Here is a 13,246-nt window from a genome sequence, read left to right on the forward strand (position 1 = left end):
GTGTGCTAGCGTTAGCTTTAGAGTAAACATTGGAGAGATTCATTCATACACGTTTGAGAAGTCAGACTCTGGAGGAGTCTGTTGTGTACCAAAATCAGCGACTAGCAGACATATGAGAATGAAAAGTGTAGTTAGCCTATTTTATTTGTTTACATTGTTTGTTAGCTTGTTAGCTTCATAAAATAATTAGTACCCATAAAAAGTATGGATGGAGGGAGGGACGTCAGTAGCGTAGTGGATAGTGCCAGCGCCCCATGTACAGAGGCGAAGCCTCGACACAGTGGTCGCAGGTTCGAGTCCGGCTTGCAACCATTTACTGCATGTCACCCCCCTCTCTCTCTCTCTCACCCCATTTCACTCTGTCCTATACATTAAAGGCAAAAAAGCCCAAAAAAATAATTTAAAAAAAAAAAAAAACAGTAGGGAGGGAGAGGTACAGTTTGGATAGTTTTTTTCTAAGCTAGGCTACAACATGTGGTTGTTAGCTTGGTCACTAGCAAAGAATCCCAGTTGGGGATACATGTCACATTTTTGGGGAGTTAGTTGTCACATGCATTTTTCTTTCCATTCTCTTCTTGGAATAAAATATTCACTTACAGGAATGATTTTTTCCTATTTATGTTCTCTTGATATACAAGATGTGATAGGTGTAGGGCTATCCCTGACCAAGTACTTTCCCAGTCGACCAGTAGTTTGCATTTAAGGCCATTAGTCTACTAGTCGCCCGCATGTTTACAATACAGATTTAATTATCAAATTATATATTTTGGGCGGGGCAACACAATGGTTTGAGTTGAAGGTAGTATCAGTAACATTGTTAACACTGTGCTACATTACAGATAAACACAAAAAAAGTACCAATGAACCTTCATTAATATAGGCCTATATTTTGTCTACAAGTTTACATATCACCTTGGGTCCGTCCTTAACCTTCTCAAAATGATCCCACACTTTGGATTTCCTGCCGGACATGTTATTAACTAGGCTGTGTAATAACCGCTGGTACCAGCCCTGTAAATTAATGTGACTGACTGCAGAACGTGGTCACTTCCTGTGTCTGTCCTTTCTAATTAAATTCCCACATGGTCCAGTCATATAGGCTTTGATTTATTTCAACAAGGCACAGCTCCTAATAGAGTGGGACCAATAAACTAAACCTAAATTAATTATTTTTTTATTTTCCCCAGTAAAATAGCATAGAGACAACCATCCCTATAGTTTGTGGCGACCAACCCCACGATAGTTATGGTTGTCACAAGTGCACAAGCCGTATTTGGCATTCCTACCTGACACCTTCGGCTTCCATTACACACTGAAAGGGAATCTTTTGAAGATATATTTTTTGAGGGATTAAAATGGAAGTGAAAAATGTGGCAATCAATCCTGTTCTCCCCCACACACCTGTATTTATGTTCAGCTTATGACAAATGATCACATCATCATTCCCTGATAAAATCATAGATACACCCGGACAATATTTCCAGTCTGCATCTCACAAGTACGATCACAAAACTCGCATATGAATACTATTTACTCTTTTACAGTAAGTTCACCAGTAAGAAAAGACATTACATTCTTTGCTTGATGGCTCTTTGCTTGATGACCATGTTGTCCATTATGTCTAAAGTACATTTAAAGAGTGTCAACATGTCACAGTGTTCTTTAGATTTGATAATTTCAGTATAGATATAAACTGTAGCCCCAGCTCTTATCACAGACTCCCACACATCTGGGGTCAGCCCAACACATGAAGACAATAACATTACAAAAAAAAGCCAAATCACTCTCTAATCTTACTGAAAATGTCTAACATCAGATGACTCATTTACGCTCATCAGGAGATAATGATGTGTTCATCATACATCAGGCCCTTCTCAAGGACCAGACTCTAACTCATTTACATATAAGTCAGGATAAGACCTTAGCTACAGCGGCCAAACAGTTAACTCAGAAGAAGTGTACCATTCAGTTTACAATAAGAGATATGAATGGAAAGCGGTGGGTGTAGGCAGCTGTAGCAACAGCTGCAGTCCCCTGTCAATGGTGACTCTGGATCTGTACAGCCACACTGCACAAAGTCATTCTATTTTACCTTTCACTATTTTCAATTTTTGGGAGTAGATTTCTGTTTCAATGCAGTCCCCAGTTTACCTACAAGGAACAGAAATGGTGCCAGCTTTTGTTCCTGGGTGTGTTTTGTGCAGGACAGGACTTCACTGCTGTCATCTGCAGGACACTCCCCGTCTCCTCTTTCTCTTTGTTTCTGTCTCTGAGCGTCTCTCTGACTGTGCTCTCTCTATCCCCCAAAGCAGAACACTGTGAACAAAACCTAGCAAACTGTATCAGGACTTTTCATCAGCATTAGATGGTCACCAATAGCTTTGGCCCTATCTGACATGATAGCAAATTGTACAACCATGTGAAGTAAAACAACACAGGGTTTGTAATTAACTGTAGTTACACACTTAGAGGGGAACTATAATGCCCCTTTTTTAGCTTCATACTCGTATATAAGGTATAACCTAGAACTTTACATGCTTGAATGGTAATAATAAAAAAAAACAAAAAAAAAAACGTGTTATATATTTCTCATACTGTCTGTGCTGGAAAACCTGTATTCACCCTCTGTTTAGTGCCTGTGTCTTTAGTGTTCTCTGACTGGTCAGTGTTTCCAGGTCCCCCATGTCTTGGTGCATCGCACTGTTTTTTTTCCCCAAGTATGTTTACTCTAGTCCTGCCCTGCTGTGCTACGATTGGCAAGTACTTGTCACGTTGAGACAGCGTTAATTGGCGCGAGCCTATCACGGCACAGTAGTGTGGGACAAGGCAAAAAGCGCAAAAATAACACCTGTGTCTCTGCACCCTCATTGCAGACGTGGAATGACTGTAATGGAAATAGCACCACTTTCTACTATGAAAAATCACCAATAAAAGCTTCTACACCAAAATCTTCACAACCGCACATTTTCCAGTAGGAATCTGATCTTAAATCAGGGAGAAGTAACAACATTGGATAACATGTTTCCCTGACACTACCGTGGAGCTACATTTACTGCAGGATGTCTACGGGTATCAGACAGTTAAATGTAATGCTTTTTAAGGCCCTTGTAAGACACCTTTTAACCAAATTTAGGACAGATTTTTGGACATATCATATTTCACTTATTTAAGCATTGCAGGTAGCATACATGTGGTCTTGTGCAGAGGTAAGTGCTATGTAGGAATATGGTTATTAGAGTGAGTTAAGTCAATCTACATTTTGCCAACAGGTAAGCGCAAGTATGAAGAAAAATGACAGTATTATAGTTTACTAAAGTATTGTAACATTAGAAATATGGACTTTTACATAGAGAGGCTTCATTTTTTTCACATAAAAAATAAAAATTGATAAATGATATTAGATAAAATGTTTGTATTATTAAGACCTCACCAATTTAAATTTAAGTCCATTGAATGACTTTTAAGTGACTTTTAGTGTGCTGGGAGTAGATGACCATATAAAGAAATCTGTCAGAATCAGTATCAGTATCAGACATCAGTATCAGTATCAGTGCAGTTTCAAGGTGGGCAACCAAGAGCACTGTCATCAATTCAGTATCTGTCTAATGTTTCCCTTTTTGTTCCCAAGTTATGATGTTCAGTAATGGCCAGAAGAACGTTTTTGCAGAATATTATGATGTCACAGTGAAGTTGACCTTTGACCTGTTGGTTATAAAATGTCATGACTTTATCATTATATACTTTTGGACATTCGTGCGAAATTGTGCCATAAATAGCACATGAATTCCTGAGATATGGCCAAAAACATGTGAGGTCACACTGACCTTTGACCACCAAATACTAATCAGTCCATTATTAAGTCAAAGTGGACGTTTGTGCCAAATTTGAGAAAAATCCTTCATGGCCTTCTTAAGATATTGCGTTCACTAGAATGGGATAGATGCAAGGTCATGGTGACCTTGACATTTGACCACCAAAATCAACTCAGTTCTTATGAGCTGTTCTTATGATATGGTGTTCACAAGAATAAGACAGACGAGGTCACGATGACCTTGATCTTGACCTATGACCACCATATCCAATAAGTTCATTGTTAAGTACAAGTGAACGTTTGTGCCAAATTTGAAGAAAAGATCTCAAGGTGTTCTTGAGATATCGTGTTCACGAGAATGGGACAGACATATGGACAACACAAAAACATAATACCTCCGGCGCAGAATGATAAAGAAATTTAAAGACTTGCAGTAGTGTGCCTGGAGTGGATGATCATATAAAGAAATCCATCACAAGTTGACACCAGCTAGTCTCCAATTAGGAAAAAAACAATTGGCAAGGAAGTATTCAGAACAGTCTGAAACTTCAGGTTTTTGCTCACAGGGATTACTTTTACATAAGTTTACCTCTTTATTTTGGCCACATTTAATTATATATGTGATGGAAATAAGGAAAAGCACAACAGGTCCCCTTTAAAGGTATCCTGTGGAGTATTTAACCTCTAGTTGTGCTGTGGAGCAGTTTTTTAATGAGGTTACCATTTTGTTAAAATCTTGCCAGTGCACATGGGCAGCACATGGTTTCACACTATTCCACTGATCTACAGGTGGCGTTGATGTGCCATGAAATGCAGCAACGTTGCAACGAAAGGTAATGAAAAAGACTGCTAGCTAGTAAACATAAACGTAAAGAAGACGGGATTTATAATGCTTTAAAAATCAGCTCTTCAAAATGATGAAGGATGGGAATACAACCTAAAACTTTTTTGCCACCTGGGGCTGCAGAAACAAGTTGTAAACACAACATTGACCTTTTAAGTTGACTTTCTCGGCAAACAAAGGTAACAGAGGTCGTTCCTTCCAAACTACAAGTGTATTTTCTTCCACCTTACAGTCCGTGTGTAACAACATTGATTGCAGACAGCAGAACTGTGGCTGAACAGATCTGACAGACTCACCAACTGTTGCTTTGCTACAGGGCCACTGTAGCTTAGGTGGAAATGTGTGAAAAATAGTGGCTTTGGCTAGTCTCCAGGAAATGAATGTAAGTCAGTGTTAATTCCCCAAAAGTTATCTAATTAGACATGTATGTGTGTGTGTGTGTGTGTCCATTGCTTACGTCAGCAGCTGGGCGTTGTCGTGTTTCTTGCGGGATTTCAGCTTCTGTCTCCACTGGAGGAAGGACCAGAGGGTGGCGTTCGGCTCCTCGGTGACGATGCACTGATCCCTGTCGGTCCAAACCTCCAGACCAATCAGTGGCACGCGGATGTTTAGAGCCCTGTAGAACTAAACGCAGGAAAGAAAAACAACAACAAATATGTACCTGCAAACACACAGGTTTGTCCACACTCTTGTCATAAGCTGCCATAACACAGTCTAGTCACACAAAGCAATTTTTCCACCAATCTCCTTGTAAAGACTGCTGAAGGATGCTATTGATTAAATCCTGATGAGACTTCATTCAACAGATATTTGTGTACACTTTTCAATCACTGATTATTTATTTATCACATCAACAAAATTCAGAGTTGATTAGTGATGGATGACATATGTGCCAAGTATAGAACAATGTCTATTAGCTTGCTGGATGGAGCTGTGGTTCTGTTCTCTTGAGAACAGCAGCCTTACCTTATCCACGTAATTGGCAATTTCCATGATCCTCGCCCTGGTCTTTTCATAGTCCTTATTCTGACGTTTAAACTGCAGGACAGGAAAGATGGGGGAGTATTAGTGGCATGAATGAGGTCAGCGGTCAAAAAAATAAATAAAATGTTAGAGACAGTTCCCTGCAGAGACTAATGACCCATGAAAACGTAACTTTATCCAACCAACCCTGCTTTACCATTTCTACCCCGGTCCATCATCATAATTATACCAATTACAGAAGGGGAGGACCAGTCTCTTATTGATCACAATGTGCTGTTACCATGGCATTAATGTAGGAGACAAAACCCTAACTGACTTTTATGAAGATGTAGCATCTCATCACTACAGCTTAGTGTCCATTCAAAAGCTCTTGCACCTTTAGATTCTACCTAAATACATGCCATTCCGCCTCGCTGTGATTATCATCAGCTCAGAGCTCTCAGTATGAAAGAGCTCCATTAGCTGGAAGGAGATAATTGTTTAAGATGTGGACCAGTTTCTGTTCCGGTCTGTCAGTCGATGGCTGTCTGATGTCAGGGGACAAACGTGGCCCTCACCCTGGCCTGTTGTACACTGAAATATTCTGCTGTGGAATGAATACAGTAGGTGGAGAGTTACTGTCAGCTTACCAGTGTGTTGTCAGCCACTATGTACAGCTCCATGTACTTGGTGGTACCCCAGGTGTTCCTCTTAACCTGACAGGAAAGACAAAGGCAGGTGGGAACATGGTTAGGCACAAAGCATCAGTCTTATTGGTTTACTAGATTATACAACACTTTAATACTATGTTACATTGCACTAAAATAAACTATATTATACTGTACAACATCATTATCAATGGATGGATGATCTGTAACCCCATATCCTTTACAGGGCGTGGAGGAGTGGTGGTGCTAATAGGATTTCAGAAATACATAATTCACAAACAGACAGACTCAAAAGGGTTTGGTATATTAAAAAACACAAAATAAACTAAATTAAAATGAGAAAAACAAGAAACTTAATACATAAAATTTACATTAATGTAACATTCATTTTTTATCAAACAATTTTTAGTTTGCTATAGGTATAGTCAATAAGGCAGCACTTAATGTACAGACACAAAGTCTAGTACAGCAAAACAAAAAGTCCCATCTACAGTTTTTCTTGTGGAATATTGTAAGTTTGATTCCCATCACCATCCAGGTTCTCAGTGTACCTTGGTCTGTATACTGCAGAGACTGTTCTGCACTAACAAGAATACAGTACTGAATATAAAAATGTGGAATTTAAAAGAGTGATGCAGGCAGGCAGGTACTGGTGTCAGTATAGCACAGCGAAACAAAGCTAGAAACCAGACCTGATTATCTGACCACATAAAACTGGGTAAAATTTACAACTACACCGTCTGAAATTGGTACATAAAGAGGTGAAAAGCCTAATATGTATGAGAAGCCTCCCAGTCATGCATGCTGTTGTGTTTATAAAGCTTTACGACTCTGTATATCCCTCCATCATTAAGCTTCCAGTCTCCTTATTCTTGATTACAGCCATTAGGGAAAGGCTCTGCTGTAATTAAAACTCATTGATTTACGTGCAGGGAGACTGCTGCCTCGGCTTGCTCTGGACTTAACACCAATACTGGGGATTGGAGAGAAATCTGTGGCACATCCACACAAACCCATGCACACACTGCATTGTTTATTTGAGAGGCAAATGGTGGCAAAAGCCTTGGGACTCAGTCTGGGGTCTGCTGTGGCTGGCATTTCTGCATAACAACCCAGGATTAATGGGTGGCAGTGGAGGGAATTGGGAAAGCCAAGGGGTACGGTGCAAGGGGGGAGGAAGATAAAGAAATAGGAGAAAAGGATGATGCCCTGGTGGAGAGCTGAGAGGGCTTTAGCACATGAGGTGGGGAGAAAGATGGTGATGATGAACAGTTTAAAATGACTAAGAACGTAAACTGGAAAATGATAAATATGGAGGGAAATATGAGAAGAAAAACCAAAGAGTGACTGTTCGTCCCAGCAGTGGAGACAGATGAAGGCATAAGGGCCCACTGAGGAGCCTTTTTATCATCTCTAACTGCAGATGAGCAAATTAGACTTGTGTTAAGTTCTTCTGCTCTATAAAGGCACAGGAAATTGACTCATAGCCATGGCCTAAACAGACCTGAAAAGCTGAGTCGGAGCCATAATTCCCTCCATTTCCAGGTGGTGTGAGAGTGATTTTACACCCTAAAATAGCACTGAGACCTATTCAGTATTGTGTTTGCATATGACAAAGACCATTACCCCTGCAGAGCCAAATGTTCTCATTTGATTGGTGCTTTCAGTTAGCTGCAGAATAAACCAGACCAAAAGAGAATCACGACTCAGTCCATCATGTTTGAGGTCATAAATTAATCACAAATGGGTATTTTTCTGTTTTTCCAATACACACACAGAGGTCGGTTCTAAACATGGTGAGGGGGGGTTTCAAATGCTCTGCCTACCCCACCAACACCAAACATATGTTGTTCTTAGCCCCAAATAATTCTCCACTTTAAACAGCTCACGAAAGAAGATGTCGGTGTTGTAATTTCTTGTCATCAGTGAATAGAACGGAGGCGAGAGCAGACCAGTCAGAGAGAGTTTACAGGAAAATATGTGGGAATACTCGTGTCCTATTGGCTGACAGGTTTGTCAATTTTTAATTTGCCAAATTTACAAGAGGGGACAAATAATTATAAATTTGTCGAAGACAGCATTTCACAAAGTTTAACTGCGTGATTTTTTAAGGGAATGTAATACATTGTCTACACTTAACCATCATTCTGTAAATGACAGTTATAACCAGATGTTATGAGTTGGTACTATGGGATGGTAGTTTCAACAGTAGAGCCTAACACCAACAACAAAGCTAGTCTTTAAACCAGCTGCAAAGTGCAGCTTGTTGCAACATTCTTCTGTGACCAGAAGGCATGTTCATGCAACCCGGTCTCACTCCAAAGTCATTGAAAACTGGTGCTTGGTCAGTGACTTCCGGTGTCAGACACAAAAAGCGGTCCTTTCACGTCGCCATGATACGCAGCTGATCACTATTTAACGCAGTGGGACAACAGCAAAAGTTAAGGCAGCGGAAGTCCGAGTAGGGTGGGTGGGTCCAACAACCACCTAGGAGGCGGGTTTTAGCTTCCCCTAAGATTGTAAAGCCAAACTCTGTTCTTTTTTCCTAAAACCAACCACGTGCTTTTGTTGCCTAAACCCAATGACTTGATTTTGTTGTTGAAGGAAAAAAAAACGTCAACATACTGCATTTATTTTAAAAGAGACTATATGCAAACTGTACATTTCCTGTACCCAAGGCTGATGTGGCCTCTGAAGCGGTGCGAAGTCACCTCATCAGCCGTGAGCCGGATGGAGGCAAAAGCCAACTCCTTCATCCGCAAATGGCTCGGCTGACCACGGTGCTTCTCAGCTGTTGGCCTGTGCGGATGGAACTCACTCCAGCTACCCCTGAAATCCATCATCCTGAGCTACAGGCAGGAGAAGGCAAGGCTGGTGATGGAGTTAAGGGACTCCTCCGACAGGGCAGTGGCTGATGCAAATGCCAGAGTTGAGACTGGAAGGAAATGGAGGGCCAAGGAGGAGGTGCAGAAGGTGATGGGAAGACTGCAACATCAACAAGTCGTGGGCATGGTCCAGACAGGGCGGGCAGGCCTCGGATGGAGCGACCCACCCATCCTATGGTCCAAGGCAAGCAGGAAGGAGAGGAAGGACCTTGTTGTTGCGGTCACCAGGATTGAGCAGGAGGAGCTCAGAGTGAGGTCTGTGGCACAGGGGCACAGGGGCAGCAGGGGTGGTGGACAACTTGGGAGGGTGTCGCGAGCTGAGCAATCAGCTGGGCAGAGTTCTGGAAACTGCCACAGGCTTGGCTAAGTTTCCTCATTAGGGCAACAAACGGCACCCACCCTCCCTCAAAACCTCCACCAATAGGTTGGAACAGAGCAATCCTGTGACCTCTGCGGGACCATCAATGCCTCACTCCAGCATGTTCTGTCGGGCTGCAAAACAGCACTGACACAGGATCGGCTCAGATGGCGGCATGACCAAGTGCTCAGGAAGCTGGCAGAGGTGCTGAAGAAAAGTCGGCAGGAGGCAAACAACCAGAGTCCATCAGAAAGCCGATGCAGGATCTACTTCCTCAGGCAGGGGGAACCCGCAATGCATACCAGCAAGAGACCACCCGCCAAGCTATTAACACCAGGGGCGGTGTGGAAGATGGAAGTAGACCTGGGTAGGCAGCTCCAGTTCCCACAGTAGATATGCAGCACCACCTTAAGACCAGACGTGGTGCTGTGGTCTGCAGCCGTGAAGTCAGCAATACTGATCGAGCTGACAGTGCCATGGGAGGAGGGACTGGAACCTGCCTACGAGAGAAAGAAGGCGAAGTATGCAGACCTGGTCACAGAGTGCAGAGAAAGTGGATGGAGTGTGTGGCTGTACCCGGTGGAGGTGGGAGCCAGAGGCTTTGTGGGCAGATCAACATCATGCCTGCTCAAGAACCTGGGACTACGTGGAGCCACACTGAGCAGATCCACCAAAAAGCTCTCTGAGGAAGCTGAGAAAGCAAGCCACTGGCTCTGGCTGAAACGACGAGACAAGGCTTGGGGAGTAACATCCAACTAGGTTTTGCTGCAGGGGGTGTCAAGGAGATGTCCCTGTTCACTGCCCCGCCACCAGGAGATGTTCTGGGATAAGGGGCGAAACGTCAATGAGCGGTGGTCCCCAGCTGAAGACCCTGCAGCAAAACCTTGCGGTATGCAGTTAGGTGTAGGCCTGCGTCAGGGAAGAGGACGCCCCTGCCATGCACAGTCCACCACAGGCACCGTTGGAGGTGCGACAGGCCTAAGGCCCAGCAAAAAGACCACCTCGCTGTAATGAATAATGAACACAGGAATGTATTTTGTAAAACCGACAATGCATGCAACAGGCAGAAGTTGACGTGGCGTCCCAGAACGGCAACAACCAACGCACCCAGGGTACTTTGCATGTCGAATCTCAACCTGGAAGGTCCATGACCAAACCTCAGTATGTGTAGAGGTCAGAGTGAGAATGTGTTGGTTTGTGTGTTTCAGGTGGGAAGGAATTCTTTGTCACAGAGGTCAGCATGTCCCAGAAGAATTCTGTTGACTGATTGGTTGCAATTTGTCGGCTGCAGAATCGTAGGGTCGTAGCTTGGAGCAGCTGCCGCAGCTTCCCATACACATTGCATGGCAGCTTGCCATTGGCTGCACTTAGCTCCTGCTTGGTGTGTTTTAGGTGTAACAACTGGGTATTATAGGTTTAGGCTTATTTTCTCATGTTTTGTGGCTAAGTAACTAATGGGAACAACAGTTTTTGAAACTGGTCCAGTATTGATCGAGACCGCAGCAGCCGGCAGCCACAAAACGGGCTATATTGTCACCACTTGGGGCAATTGAGCACCATCAATTTACGTCCAATAAAACCACCAACAGCCCCAAAATGACTATCGCCAAACTCACCAGACATCATTCAAATAAACATTAATTTCAGTGTGTATAAAGCCAGCATATCTTTACATCTAACTGGGTGAATTAAGGTTTAATTTCAACCAAATCAGAGTTGGTGATTTTTGAAACAGTGGAAAAGACACACCAAGATGGCTTTTGCATGTTTTATTATGCTTCTGTTGACTTTGAATGAAGCGTGTTTTACAATGATAAATTCACAGTTTTTTTTAAAGGGAAGTTGGTTTGACAATAGCAACTTTGGGAATAGTTGAACAAAAGGGATCTCACTCTTTCTAAAATGTTGACAGACAGTAAGTATAATATTTTGAGCCTGTTAGTGACCAAAACAAGCAATTTTAGTGGATGTAAATGGATGGCTCATTTCAAAATTGGGTTCTACAGGTACTGTATGTGGTGATGGAGGTCTGGGCTTTGGTGCACCACACAGATTGTCAGTTGGCATTAGAGTTGCCTTGAAATGAAATGATCATGAGGAAAGGAGATGATGCTGCAGAGAGTAGTTGTTTCTGACAGTGAATCCAGTTTGTGTTCAGTTGAATCACTGCACATCGGTTTATTCCTTAAATTGTGACATTTTTTGACAGAAGTTTGTAGGAAGTTTTTGCTCTCTTCCCTGGGCTCTGTGTGCTAGTGTGACAACATCATACAGTGACACGCAGTGACAGCACCCTTCAAAACAGGCACATACTACACAGACCTCTCTAGTCTGTTCCCAGAGCTGTAGCCTCCAGACATGACTCAAGTCATCAGGTCTATGACAACAGGTGTCTGATGTGACTCTACTCTGACTGAAACATGATTATTAAATAAACCTTGGTTCATCAAGAAAGGCACCAGGAGGGAAATATGGATTTCTTTTGCATCTTAATGACATTAAAACCCTTGAGCAAAAGTTGCTACAAGACACTTTGTTTTTTTGATGTGGTATTGCAATAGTAATCATTTTTCAGATGCTTCTGGAACAGTATCTTGGGAAATCCACTTGTTTGTCTTTGGATGTACAGAAATGAAATTGTTATTGATCTTTTCATCTGTGTTTGGGCAAGACAGCAAACAAATGTATTTCCCTGTTAGCTGACTCTTTCTTTAAAGTTAGTGTTGAAGACAAAATTGCAGTATCACCACACTATTTATCTTTATATCAGGAAAACACCCTGCTTTTCTAGCAGATGAGTGTTGTTGGTGTGTGGGGGACTCACTCTGGAGTGAAACGGTCTGAGCAGGTCAGGGATGTGGTTGGACTGTGTGGTGTGATGGCCGTGCCCACAGTTTCCACCTTTAACTGGCAGTTCCTCTGTACTCCACAGTGAATGGTAGTGAGGATCCACACCAATGATTGGCTCCAGGTAGTAGGTGTCACTTGAATTCAAGGATATCAGGCCCCTGGGTAGAGGGAAAAAAAGACAGGAAGGAGGTAATGCTGGTGAGCTTGTGGAAAACACCAAAACAAGGTAACAGGTACAGTCAGTATTTATAGGACTGCATACAAATAATGTCACATCCTTTTACACAGAGAGGCAAGACAAAGAGTTGCTGTGTGGCTTTCTGCATGTCAAATAAACTTTATTATATATATATATATATATATATATATATATATATATATACATATATATATATATATATATATATATATATATATATATATATATATATATGTATATGTAGTTCAACCTGGACCACACTTTCCCACATTTTGTGTCCAAGTGAACAACAGGAATAACAATTTAAGCAGCAGCCAGGCTGCAATGGAAACACTAAAGGCATGTTTGCATCATCAATGTACATCCACTGAAAGTGCTTGTTTTGGTCCAATTGACTACAGTATACACGCAGGAGTAATCTGACTACCAATCACATTATCTCTGTGTGTGAGAAATTCAATTTAGAATTATGAATTCACTCAGACGAACATGTTTGCATGTATTTCAAAAGTTTGGTTTTAGTCGGCCTAAACAATAAATCAATTTTCTTTAATGTCATGTAAATGTACTTAATGACAGGCTCAGATTGTTACTCTGACAAGAAAGTGGATAGGACCCCTACAGAGACAGACCTTTTTGTTACAGAGTAAGATCCTTTGTATTTAACC

At 42.0% G+C, this 13,246-nt stretch overlaps 1 protein-coding gene across 1 annotated transcript in view; it reads right to left on the reverse strand.

Annotated features, from left to right (window-relative positions):
• The window catches only part of adam19a (ADAM metallopeptidase domain 19a), a 288,250-nt gene that overhangs the window by 58,605 nt on the left and 216,399 nt on the right, over positions 1 to 13,246 (reverse strand). The window contains exons 6-9 of the mRNA XM_033609823.2: positions 12,354 to 12,537; positions 6,269 to 6,334; positions 5,622 to 5,693; positions 5,113 to 5,279 (exon numbers count right to left, since the gene is read on the reverse strand). Coding sequence (XP_033465714.1) covers positions 5,113 to 5,279; positions 5,622 to 5,693; positions 6,269 to 6,334; positions 12,354 to 12,537 — 489 coding nt within the window. The remainder of the gene's footprint in view (positions 1 to 5,112; positions 5,280 to 5,621; positions 5,694 to 6,268; positions 6,335 to 12,353; positions 12,538 to 13,246) is intronic.

This window comes from Epinephelus lanceolatus, chromosome 22, assembly GCF_041903045.1.
Source record: "Epinephelus lanceolatus isolate andai-2023 chromosome 22, ASM4190304v1, whole genome shotgun sequence".
Classification (NCBI taxonomy): domain Eukaryota; kingdom Metazoa; phylum Chordata; class Actinopteri; order Perciformes; family Serranidae; genus Epinephelus; species Epinephelus lanceolatus.